The sequence below is a fragment of the Charadrius vociferus genome, unplaced genomic scaffold, assembly GCF_000708025.1.
Source record: "Charadrius vociferus isolate BGI_N301 unplaced genomic scaffold, ASM70802v2 scaffold309, whole genome shotgun sequence".
Taxonomy (NCBI): domain Eukaryota; kingdom Metazoa; phylum Chordata; class Aves; order Charadriiformes; family Charadriidae; genus Charadrius; species Charadrius vociferus.
Genome location: NW_009661370.1, coordinates 4,294,882 through 4,307,778, shown reverse-complemented (window position 1 = coordinate 4,307,778; position 12,897 = coordinate 4,294,882). Strand labels below are relative to the sequence as shown.

The 12,897-nt window shown below is 37.2% G+C and overlaps 1 protein-coding gene across 1 annotated transcript in view; it reads left to right on the top strand.

Annotated features, from left to right (window-relative positions):
- Positions 1-9,767, top strand: part of TFB2M (transcription factor B2, mitochondrial) — a 25,132-nt gene extending 15,365 nt beyond the window's left edge. Inside the window, exons 2-8 of the mRNA XM_009893665.1 lie at positions 651-739; positions 1,663-1,816; positions 2,212-2,360; positions 3,888-3,977; positions 6,467-6,529; positions 7,835-7,986; positions 9,400-9,767. Of these exons, the coding sequence (XP_009891967.1) occupies positions 651-739; positions 1,663-1,816; positions 2,212-2,360; positions 3,888-3,977; positions 6,467-6,529; positions 7,835-7,986; positions 9,400-9,586 (884 nt within the window). The 3' untranslated portion in view covers positions 9,587-9,767. The remainder of the gene's footprint in view (positions 1-650; positions 740-1,662; positions 1,817-2,211; positions 2,361-3,887; positions 3,978-6,466; positions 6,530-7,834; positions 7,987-9,399) is intronic.
- The last annotated feature ends 3,130 nt before the right edge of the window (positions 9,768-12,897 follow it).

Sequence of the window (12,897 nt, the reverse complement as noted above, 5' to 3'; positions counted from 1 at the left end):
CGCCCTGGTGTTTTCCCGGGGCGGGCGTTGGCGACCGGGTGGGCCGTCTGAGTGTCGCGACACTGCGGTATGCCTAGGGCGGGCGGCGGGGGGGTCCATTTATACAGAGCTTTGGGAGGAATGAGTGAGTGCTCAGTCTGGAGGCTTGTGTCGGCAGTGGTGTTAAAACTTTGCTATAGACTAAGTAGAGATGCAAATTTCTGTCCAGGTAATGTTTTTGGGTTTGTAGACAAACTTTATCTCTCTCAGTAAAAGCATGCCTGAGGCTGAGGGCCATTATGTAGCTAGCCCTCTGCAGTTACTTAATGGGTTGAGTTTTTTACATTTCTGTAGAGATATTTTACTTGTAGAGATAATATGAATAAGGTTTCAAAGTATATTTCAGTTGGCAGAAGTAGTAATAGAAATAGTTTGAAAAATTTGATGTTTTTCAGTATGTAAGAGTAATGCTGTACTTAGTGTAATTCATTAAGCAATCTCAGGCAGGCTGCATGTAAATCTTTTTTCTAACTCTTGCTTTGAAGTGTGTTTAAACAAACACAAGTTATCTCTTGTTGAAGGTAGTATGTCCCAAGTGGTGTGTTGGGAAAGGAAATCACTTGGAAAAAAATGCACTTTTAAATTTTTTTTTATTTTATTTTTCCCCTCAGGTCCTGGAATCTTGACCCGAACTCTGCTCAATGCAGGTGTTAGAGTGGTAGCTCTAGAAAGTAACTCAGCTTTTCTTCCAAACTTACAGGTACACTTTTGATTTGTAGCAGACTTCTAAAACTTAATAAAAGGGAAAATAAGAAATAAACTTATGATTGTGTAATAACTGTTGGATCAAAAAGGAATTAGCCAGTGATCGTTACTTGTAAAATCTGAAATACTGCTTAATAATAGTAAGTATTGTCTGGTTTTACATTGCATGTCCAGCAACAAGACTTTTACAATCAATTGATTTGACATTTTGTGTATGCAGGAATTCAAGATCATAGTCTTCCTATGAGTAGTTTCATGCATAAATTTGAGGCTAATACTAATCAGAGTCATTGTAGTTGTGTATGTTTAAGCAAGATGTCTGTATGTAGCTTTCAGAAATCTGTAAAAAGAGTCTTGGTTATTCTGATTATCTCATGGTATTATTTGATCTATTGTCCTGCAATTGACTGGTAATATTAGGACCCTTGCATGTGTTGTCCTCTCCTGTTCACCCTGACTTTGTGTGGATTCAAAGGTGGTCAGACACAGAGCTGCAGAAGTTGCACTGGAAAGATTGTGCTACAGTGCTGTAAAGCAGAAGTTTGGAACCAAAGATTCTTACCTGGCTTAAAATGTGTATAAAAGGCATATATGAAGAATTCCAGTTGTAAATCATTAAATGCAGTGGTTTTCTTGTTGAGCATAGCATTTTTGCAAAACATTGCAGAACATCTTACTAATTTAAGAATGTGTTTTAAAGCTCCAGTGGAGCAGCACAAAAATATCAAAATGCCCTGCACAATGAAGGAAAAAATTCTTTTTATCAGCTGTAAGAAGCAGCTTGGAGACTTGACTCGTGTTGACTGGGTAACAATTTTAAGTAGCATTTGAACATTTTTTTTTTATTGTTTGGGTTGTGTATTTTGCAAGACACGTTCCTGCATCCAGATCTCTTCAACTGAAACTAATTTTATTCAGTCCCTAGAGAATAGCCTGGATGGACAATTAAAGGTAATTTACGGTGACTTCTTCAGACTGGATCCTTTGGTGACTGGAACAGTGAAACCACCTGCTATGTGTTCTGACAAACTTTTTGAAACCATGGGTGTAGCAGCAGTTCCTTGGAGGGCAGGTATATGTATATGATAATGTGTTACAAATACATTTGAAGGCTGCATAGGCAGTTTGGCAAAATCTTTGGGATTTGCTTGAGGTATATGTTCTATTTAATATATATGCTGGATTCATGGATATTATTTCCTACATTTCAGTTTTATCTATGTTCTTGATAGCTTCAAAAAACCCTTGTGGCAACATGCAATCTCTGCTATTTGCTTGTCTTTATTAAAGGTTTAGTCTAATGCAAACTGGGCTTAGCTTTGACTGAAGGTTGTGTTGTGTTCATTCTTGAAGAACATGAGCTGACAGACTTTCTTTTTGTAATTGTTTGTAGTTTAGACATTAGCATTAGATTGTCTAGTACATATTGCAACATCTTAAAGATACTTTTACACACTATTGAAACAGATGTACCTGTGAAAGTTTTTGGAATCTTACCACAGAAAAAGGAAAGGAACACACTTTGGAGGCTTCTTTTTGCCCTGTATGAATGCAGTTCCATATACAAATATGGAAGAGTAGAACTCAACATCTTTATAAGTGAAAAAGAGTACAAGGTACGTGTAAGAGATTTTACAGGTAGTAAAGAATTAGTAGTGCTTCATAGAACACAAAAACATTTATATTGTATGGTTAACGTTTTTGCTAGTGAATTTCTTTTTCTGTCAGAAATTTTAAGTCTTGTCTGTTTCCTACTTGTTCTTATGCAGTAATAGCACTGTCAAGAAACATTCTGTTGTTGTATAACTACAAATCTTACAAATGTGAAGGTTGGTCCTTGAGAAGGATATGCAGCAGCAGACTAGCTGGTTTCCATTGTAACTTGTAAGGTGCTTAAATTCTGTGAATTGTTTACTAGTTGCAGATAATGGTCAATGAAGACTGAATTCAAAATGCCTCATGAAGAGGATTCAGAATTACTAAATACCATACTCAGTGAGATGCACTTGTCCTCTTGAGCCACTTTTGTAGGCAGTACTGAAAAAAAACTCAGGCAAAATATGAGTGATTTACATACCTTTTTACTAAGGTTCTGTACACTAAGGTGCAGAGCGGCTTTCTGGGTTATATGTTCCTTATTTATGCTGTCCCAAACCTCTAGAACTGTACTTATAGTTCAAGGGTACCTTTTCTTTCTGTGAAATTGTGAGGTTTATTACAGAGCCACAAACCTTTAATTACCTGGAGTAACCAAAGACTTGCAGTTGTGCTTACACAACCTCTGTTGTGTCTAACGCCCTACTGAAAAAAAAAAAAAGAAGTCTTAATTATATTCTTTTACAAAATGACAGGTTGGACACCAGTGAAATATCCACTTAAGTGGTATGTTTTTAATGGCCAGATTTTTGAGCAAATAGGGGGCAGCCTATTCATTTAATGCAGTCACTTTGTTTTTTATTAATTTTCCTGGTTTTATTGTGAACCCCGTTAGATGAGAGCTGTGTAAAAGCAATTGGAACCTTTTTTTTTTTTTTTGTCAATCATATGACGAGACTCTCTGAATCTATTATGAGAAGTTAAATCTCCCTGCTACAATTTACTTCTTTCTTTGCCCTGTTTGAGAATAACCACAAGTTTTTGGGGTTTTTTTCTTGCCCTAAGAGCTGTAATATTGATCAGGATGATGACTGTGCAAGCTGCTTAATGTTCAGTGAGGTCACCTGATGTTTGGCTTACTCTGCTTCTGTGTCCTCTTGGAAATATTATCTTATCAGTGCGAGCTGATAACTCTGCCCATGTTAGGCTTTTTGTACAAAATATGATCTCTGTTTCTCTTCTGTGTGAAGCCTCTCTGCCTTAAAAGGGACCAGAGGTATAAACTGGAAATTCCTACACAGTTCAGTTATCCAAATAACTGCTGCGAAGAAATACTTAGACTGCCATAATGTCTTCTAATTATGTGTTCTGACAAGATAAACTAAAATAGTACAAAGTATGTATTTGAGGCCTAATGTAATTTTACCTTGAAATATTAGACTTAACTATGAATTTCTTACCACTTTATATGTATAAGAATTTTGCTTAGATAAATAAGCAATCTTAGTTTTTGCAACAAAAATGCTCTTTCTTTGCCATTTTGTTAGGTATTGACAGCAAAGCCTGGGGAAGCAAGGGCTTACCAAGCACTTACTGTACTTTGGCAAGTAGGATGTGAAATTCAGCTACTGCATATGGTAAGTTTTTTGTACCAGCTGACATTGTCTAATGCTATGGACATGATTTTAGAAAAGGGTTTATAGTGTTTCACTGTTGTAAATTAATTGGAAGCTAATTTGACATTTAAATTAGCTGGAGAACATTGAAAACTTTTGGGTGTAAAAACCTGAAGCAGTCATGTTTTGTGTGAAAACTCTTTCAGTTAAGCAGCACCATTATTAACTTTGTCAGTATTTTCATTACAAGCCACTGTACTCAAAAACATTTATTCTCAGAAGCTGGTAGATAAGAAAGAGATGTTTGTGCAACAGGTAAGTCTTTTGCATCTTGCTAGGGGTTGTGTGAGACTAGAAGACTGCTCTTCCTGTCTGTTGTAGTCTGCTCTTTCTTATATCGTCTGCATTTTGCTGTCATGTATTCTTTCAACTTCCTGAGCAGTGTTCAGTATAAATCTTTTTTTGAGCCTTGGTGCCTTTATGTTCCAAGCAGGCCTACTTCTCCTGCTAGTCAATAACTATCTTACCTTGTCAAACATGCTATGGTTTAGTTTTAAAAAGTTTTTTATGTTGTTCCCCCACCTCCACATGAGAACATGGCCATCAACTTTCACTTACTTTATGCTTTTTAGATTTATCTTTATTTGTGAACCTACCTTCATAGTTTAAATGTTTTGCTAATCTAAAATTAAAAGTTTCACTATCTATTGCCTTCCAAATACCTTATACCACAAGGTATATATTAAGGTAAATATTAAGGAGTTGAAGAGTAAGATGATTCTTGTTGAGGATGGTCATCTGACTAATAGGGATGAAGAAAGCAGGGATATTCAGTGTGGTTTTTTGCCTCAGTCTTTAGTAATACTGATAGACCTTGGGCTGCCTGGTCCCCTGAGTTGGATGACCACTAGTGTGGCAACAGTGGACACTGAAATTGTAAGGGACCAGCTGTATCAGCTAAATGGTCACAAGTCCATGGGGCCTGTTGGGATTCATCCTGGAGTACTGAAGGAACTAGCAGATGTTATGGCAGGACCTCTCTTGATCATCTACCAAAGGTCTTAGGAGTCTGGGGAGGTCCCTGCTGACTGGAAGCTAGCCAGTGTTATTCCAATCTACAAAAAGGGTGTGAGGGAAGACCCAGGAGACTACAGACCTGTTAGTCTAACGTCAGTTCCTGGAAAAATTATTGAGAAGATTATACTGGGTACTATTGAAAGGCATTTAAAGAATAACACAGTCATCAGGTAGAGTCAACATGGCTTCACAAAGTGAGAGTTGTGTTTAATTAATTTGATGTCACTTGCCTAGTGGATGGAGAGAAGGCAGTGCATGTAATTTTTCTGGATTTTAGTAAGTCTTTTGATACTGTACCTCACAACATCCTTCTGGACAAGCTGTCCAACTGTGGGATGAGCCGGTTCACGGTGCACTGAACAAAGAACTGGCTGAAGGGCAGAGCTCAAAGGATTATAGTGAATGGGGCTGCATTTGCCTGGCAACTGGTCACCAGCAGTATTCTTCAGGGTTCAACTCCAAGGCCAGTTCTGTTCAATATATTTGTCAATGATCTGGATGCAGAAGTGGAATGTACCATTAACAAGTTTGCTGGTGATAGCAAGCTGGGAGGTGCTGTTGACTCTTTTGAAGGACAAGATGTCTTGCAGAGGGATCTAGATAGATTGGAGCATTGGCCAGTGATTAATGGGATGAAATTAAGCAAGTCAAAATGCTGGATTCTGCACCTGGGACCGAGTAAGGCTGGGCACAAGTACGAATTGGGAGAGGAGTGGCTGGAGAGCAGCCCTGCAGAAGGGGATCTGGAAGTGCTTGTTCACAGCAGGGCAGCCAAGAGGGCAAACCACATCCTGGGGTGCGTCAAACACAGTATAACCAGCCAGTTAAAGAGGTGATTATCCTGCTGTATTCAGCGTTGGTGCGGTCTCGCCTTGAACACTGTGTGCAGTTCTGGGGCTGCAATTTAAGAAGGATGTTAAGGTCCTTGAATGTGTCCAGAGGAGGGCAACAAAGCCAGTGAAAGGGCTAGAAGGAATGTCCTATGAGGAGTGGCTGAGGACTTTGGGCTTCTCTAGTTTGGAGAAAAGGTGGCTGAGGGGCAACCTCATTGTTCCCACAGCTTCCTGAAGAGGGGAAGCAGAGAGGGAGGTCCTGAGCTCTTCTCCCTGGTATCCTGTGATAGGACGCGTGAGAATGGTTCAAAGCTGCACCAGGGAAGGTTTAGACTGGATATGAGGAAGCCTTTCTTTACTGAGAGGGTGGTCAAACACTGGAACCAGGCTTCCTAGAGAGGTGGTTGATGCCCCATGCCTGTCAGTGTTTATGGGGTATTTGGACAATGCCCTTAATAACATGCTTTAACTTGGTCAGCTCTGAAGTGGCGAGGCAGTTGGACCAGATGATCGTTGTAGGTCCCTTCCAACTGAAATGGTCTATTCTTCTCTTCTCTTCTCTGCACATTAATTCTCCAATATATTTTCTCCCTCCTATAGGAACCTTGGTCATCATTTGTAACTAATTTGAAAAACGGGGGACTGGCAGTACCAAAAAGCATGGTAAGATTGTTATGTGCACTTTTCTTCTTTTGGAGATGCAGCTAAACCACTTCTAACTAAAGGTTAAAATATCTTTATAACAGCATTTACATGTGCAGTTTTTAAGAAGTGTTCTTCTAATTAAAACTTAGAGGCAGCATGTAGATGCATCAGAAGTGGGGTAAAGAATTGCTATTAGCTTAGAAACTGAAATAAAGCAGTATCTTTATTGTCTATGCTGGAAAAAATATAGTGAATAAACAGCATAAAGGGATGTGGACAGGTAAAGTCTTTTTCAAAAGAAGTGGCTTGACAGGGTCGCGTCTACTTGCTTGAACAAAACAAATGTTACCACAATTAATAGCACAATCACTACTGCTGGTTTTGATTACAATGGTTATTCACGTGTCCAGTGTAGATTCTGTGTGCTAGTTAATTGCTGAGAAGTGTGAGTGAGAAGTGGAAAAATACCCCATGTTAAGTTATTCACTTTTCTCTTTTAGAGAAGTAATGATGTTCCTTTGTATAACATAAGAATATTTCTATTTAATACCAATAATAAAAAAGCTTATTTACTTAGTATTTGATTTTACCCTCCCCAGAAAGCTGCTACGTTAGTACAACTGAGTGTTGTTTGGAATGTTACTGTACAATGTAAGTGACTGTGAGTGAATGTAAGTGACTGGGTGTGCCTTACACACTTAGGCGTGTTGCTGTAAAGCCACGTAGAGAGGCTTATCAGGCAGATTATATAAGATGTATTGTGACAGCCTTAGGAGAAGTACAAATGTGAGATCTGTTGGATGATATACCCATTGTTGCCAATACAGAAATACATTTATTTTGGTTAAAGACTCTGCTCCCTCCCAATTTCATAAAATCCTCAAGTTGCAATATTGTCTTCGTGTTACACTCAAATAATTCTGTCTTTATATACAAAAGGCAGGTAGCTGAAGTGATCTGATCTGATCCCTTGTATAGTATAGGAATATTATAGGCCATATAATCTCAAAAACTCACATCAAGCCTGTATTGTCTATTACAAGTAAGAAAGTTAAGTCTTAAAAGATGAAAATAAAACTGAAGTGATAGTATGTCTTGTTTTTTTCCTATTTCCTTTCCTGTTTGGGAGGGTGGGGGAGGTAAAGCATCTTCGTTCTAGAACAAAATTTTAAAGCCTTGGCTTCCAATGAAATTGTCTTGTTAAGACTTCTAAAACTCTTTAAGAAATGTTACTGGTGGCACAGATGAAATGCTTGCTCTTAGCTAAAGACAGACACTGTCTTAAAAAGGACTTTTCAGTGACTTGTTTTGTTTTTCTTGCAGTGGCTGCCAAATGACCATTTATGTTTGGTACGACTGACTCCTCATCAAAATCTATTTACAGGAGGCTTGAAGCCCACAAATTCAGCTACCTTTATTTTCATGGTGAAACAGTGTCTTGCTAAACCCAAGTCTAGACTTACTGATAGATTAAAGTAAGTAAGAAAGAATTACAGGTTTTATAGTTTTTCTTATGAGAAATACAGGAAAATATTAAAATTTGTTCTCAAAGCAGTATTTATTTGAATCTGAAATATAGCTTTTTTTAAAAAAAATAATTATCTGCATGTAGAATAGAAGATTTCATTTTTGCAATCCACAATACAATATTTTGGGGACTCTTCATGGCCTGTGTTTACAGATGATAAAAACTTGAGGTTTAACAGGAAGCTAGACAAGTATTTAGAATGTAGACATGCAGTAATTGTCTGCACCTCCAATGGAGGTGAGGTCATGTATCTGCATGAAGTTTTCACTCACTTTAATAATAAAGTCACCAAGAGTTTTGCAGGTATAGAAATTAAAAGCTGAAAAAGAGTTTCTGTTTATAACAGATGTCAAAGTAACGCTAATGAAAACAGCTGAAGGTTATTGAAGGTGGAGTGGAGATGTCCTCAAATGGCTTTCTCTTATCTAATTAAAAAACTAGGCTTTAGACTTACTTACCAATTATGCAACTCCCTTTAATTATTCTTTTTGGTATTACATTGGAGCTATTAATTTTGCTTATGATCAGTAGATTTCTGTTTCCCATAAACGGGAAGTATTTGCAGTCTGGAAAGCATTGACTTCAACTTGTTAATGAAAATAATTAATGTATTTCTCATTTGCTGGTAGTAGTTTATGGAAGTTAATTTCCAGAAAGGGGGGTGGGGGAGATAATCAATTCCAGTAACTCACTTAGCAAAAACAAGTACAAAGAGCCTTAATGGTTTTCTTTCTTAAAACTCAGTATTGTGCCTAATCTCCACTAAGTCCTTCGGCCAGGAAGTGGACCCAACCTTGAAGGCTGCTAATGTGCATCTTCTGTGTATTTGTACATCCTTTTCTTGTCTGGGAAGTAATTAATGTATATGCACATGTATAAAAGGTCTAGTTTTCATAGCAATGATGTAGATGGAGAGACAGTGGATACATTTCTTTATAGAACAAAATACCTAGGAGGTTTAAGTCACACTATTTCATGCTGTACTGAGTCATCTTGAAGATGATCTTGGCTTTAATTTCCCAGGCATTGAAGAATAATCCCTTTTTATGCCGTAATGCCTGTTACGGACTTACGCATTTGGGGAGGAAGATGGATGGAGGGCAGCTGCCCTCTGATAGGGAGGCTTATGTGGTTTGGTATTGTCTATATCTGTTGGGGGCTTTATTTGGTATTTACATGTCTTATTAGCAGAGGTTTCTTCCTGTTTGCAGCATGGACTGAAAATAACTTGTGTTATAGGAAGATGTTAACTTCCAGAAGCTGAGAAAGAGTAAATGGACCTCCAGATACTGTTTCTTACTCTTTAATTTTTCACAGAAAGAAATGCTCCATTTTGATGTTGTTTGTTTGTTTGTTTCAGTTCGTGGAGCTTGGACAATGGTGGCAAATTACTGAGAGAGCTAGAAATTCCAAAAAATGCTGAAACACGTGACTTATACCCAGAAGATTATAGGCGTCTTTTTGAGGCGTTGCAAAACTCTAGTATGTTTACTGAAACCTGGTTCCATGATGAAGTCTTGGAAAGTATAAGAAACATAAACTTATAAATCTAATGCTGCTGTCTTTTGGAAGATCACCTTTGCTTCTGGAAGATTACTTTGATAAGAAATGATTTAAATAAAATCAGAGATATTGTTAGCTAGATGATTTCCTGTCCAAACAGGAAAATAAATTTAGCAAGTAACAGGAGCCCTTCTACATGGGATGAAAGTAACGGATTTGCAGTTATTTGATCACAATCCTATCTAGAATGGACAAACTTTGTATCTTTTCCAGGAGCATATTAGTGACCTGCTGCTTTCAGATGTGCCACTTAAATGGAACTTTTTGTTACACTGCTGTATATTCACAACATTTCAAAAAAATATCAGACCAAATATTGTTATTTGTGTGGTTTGTATTTTAGTGTTCAGTGATTTGAATGTCCTTTCACAGATCCCCAAAATACACAGGTCTTTACAAGCTCTGAACTTGTTTATATTGTCTCCTGGTTTAAGAACTTTGCAGTCTAAAGTCAACATAATATTAATAATTCAGTAGTGGTGGGTTAATAGAAGACAAGACAGCACGATAAAACACCAGCTAAGAGTTTGGTTTTTTTTTAACTAAAGATTGTTATATCTCTGATTAGAGTGAAAACTTGTAACAATTCTTTCTTTTGAAAAGAACAGTGGGCAGCCTCTTCTAGTTTACAATATGCAAACACCTATATGTGTATAGGCTTTATTTTATTTTAGGTCTTTAAAAAAAGTCACCAGAACATTCTGTATTTACAGTTTGGGGAAAAAAAAAAGGATCATACCTGCAACTTTTGTAAATATGTATTTGTTTAATGTGTATTGCATGTACATAAAACCTTATTTTAAAACCATATGCTATTAAAATTATCTTTTTAGCCATAGTCCTTCATAATGCAACCTGTTCCTAGTTTCTTTTCATGTCTTACCATGTAACTGTTCCGTTGTTGTCTGATAGTGCTCCCAGGCTGTACTGGGTCTGTATTTTATACTGTCTATTCTGGGAAGAGCTGTGGCCAAAAAGATGCTTTTTTAGCAGAGTACGAGTTAATAAAATGCCTTTTTGGTAAAGGCTGAACTATTTTCTGGCTTTGGAAAACAGCAACGACCAAAAAATGCAAACACAGGATTGTATTTCTTAGGCATGGTGTGAGGTATAGATGTGATGAGCATTCATCTCTGTCTTTCTCCTGCAGTTCCTGCTGCAGAAGGAAAATTGACTTCAAGCAGCCTCAGTTCACCCTGCTAGCTAGGCTGCAGCTCTCAGTTTAAGCTGCCAGTAAGCCTTTGTAATCTTGTTGTGATGAAACTACTGGGAAGGCTGAGGTTTAATTTGCAGTCTGTCTCGGAGTGTTACCGGTGTTCTGGTGTAGGCCTTGAAGATTTGAGGCTTTCCTTCTGTTTACGTCTCTTACTGTTTCAGATAACTTGCATCATAAATTGACGATGAATGGCCAACTTGCATTAACAGAAGCACATCCACCCATTTTCAGTCCCAATAGATGGTAACTGTCTTATCTATTGGTCTAAAAGAATGCCGTGTCTCCTGGCCTGATTTTTTTCGTTTTTTTTTCCTCTTGAATCAAATACCTTGCTCTTGGTGCAACAAGATGTCTTGTATCAACATACCAGGAGAAATATTCAATGCATAAAATGTAAGACCACCACTGTCTATATAAACTTCTTTAACTGTGTTGCTGATAACATTTCAAATGTGAACTGAAAAAAGGAAAATTATTTGCTCTGATTTTTTTATGTTACTGGAAAACAGCATTTACTTATTCAATGCAGAGACTCCCAAAATAACAGGAGCAGGAGTTTGTAAGTGGAAGGAATATTGTGTAACTGGGAACTTGAAATGAGGAGATTTAGTGCTAAACAGAACTCTGCCATTAAGTGTAACCAATATGTTTAGCACTGATCACAAATGTGAAATGAAGAAAGCAATGGCTGTCATTATAAAAGCGGTTTTGGTATTGATGGAAGAGATGGAAAAAAGCAAACATTACTGGTGTATGTGAATGAATACAAGGGAGTGAAATTGAAGTAGGTCCACAGATTCATTGATGCTACCCACTTAGTACTTCCTACTGTTGACGGTTTCCAGCTTCTGTAGCATAATGCTGAATACAAACTTTCACTGAAATTTTAAATTGTATATAAAGACTTCTGCACTTTTGTTATGATTTTTTAACCAACCCTGTACTTATTGTGTTCCTTTCCCTTGCATATCTGCCTTTGCCATATTCCTTGATGTGTTGATGGAAAATTGAGCCAACACCTCTTCAGTTATTTTTGATTCATGTAAATGCAAAGACAGAACCTGCAACTAAGAGAACAGTTTATAAATACAGGTTAATATTTACATTTTAATAACCCTCCAAAATACTATTCAGTGAAAACAAAACTGCAAATTCACTTAAAATTTAAAAGGTTAGACTTTTTCAGAAGAGATCTTCATGCCAACTTTGAGACCACAAAGGTTTTCAGGAACTACTTTTCTATCATGGTGGGATAGCAGTTTCCCGTTTCTAAAAGTGCATTGATTTGCAAGTTACTTTTTATTATTTACTGTATCTGGCACAGTGTTTTGAAACTAGCTTAAAACTATATGAACTATGAAACTAGCTTTTGAAACTATACTTAATTGAAACTCCACAGTCTAGTACATTCCTTTCAATTATTTCCAGCCTCTGTTTTTTTTCTTTTTTTTTTTTTCCCCCATGACTGATGCAAATCATGAACCTCTAAAACCTGAACGACACATGATACATCTCTCAAGTAGAATTCCTAAGTATTGCTTCCACTCTTCAAATACTGTTTCTTACAGTAGATGCCAAGAAAATGGCTTTTGGCATCCCATATTACAGCACCAATTTATCATAGTTTGTATATTGACTGGAACTTCAGAGGTGCTAAGTCTTTTCCAATGTCCCTCATCATTTGTGCCATCCATTTGCCTGTAAAAGAAAATTACATGATTTTGATGGCAATTGCCTAAATTTTACTACTTAATGTACTAAAATCATAGCAAACAAACAGAAAGAAACTTGGTTGTTATGATGCCCAGGTAGTGAGAAATTTTGCCGCTTGGACTTAGGAGATCAGTTGTATTGGATTCTAAAGTTAGTAGTTTTTAGTTAGTTTTAGTTTTAGTTAGTAGCTTTTTATCTAGAAGAAGGATTTGTGACCTTGTACTAATTAACACAGTAGATGATGTGATAAGGGCTTGATAAGGTGGAATGTGTATATACCGGCTACTAGGATTGTTCAGCATTGGACATTTTAGTAATTACAGCTTAGCCTTGCAGGTGATAATGATAATGTTGATAGAAATACCA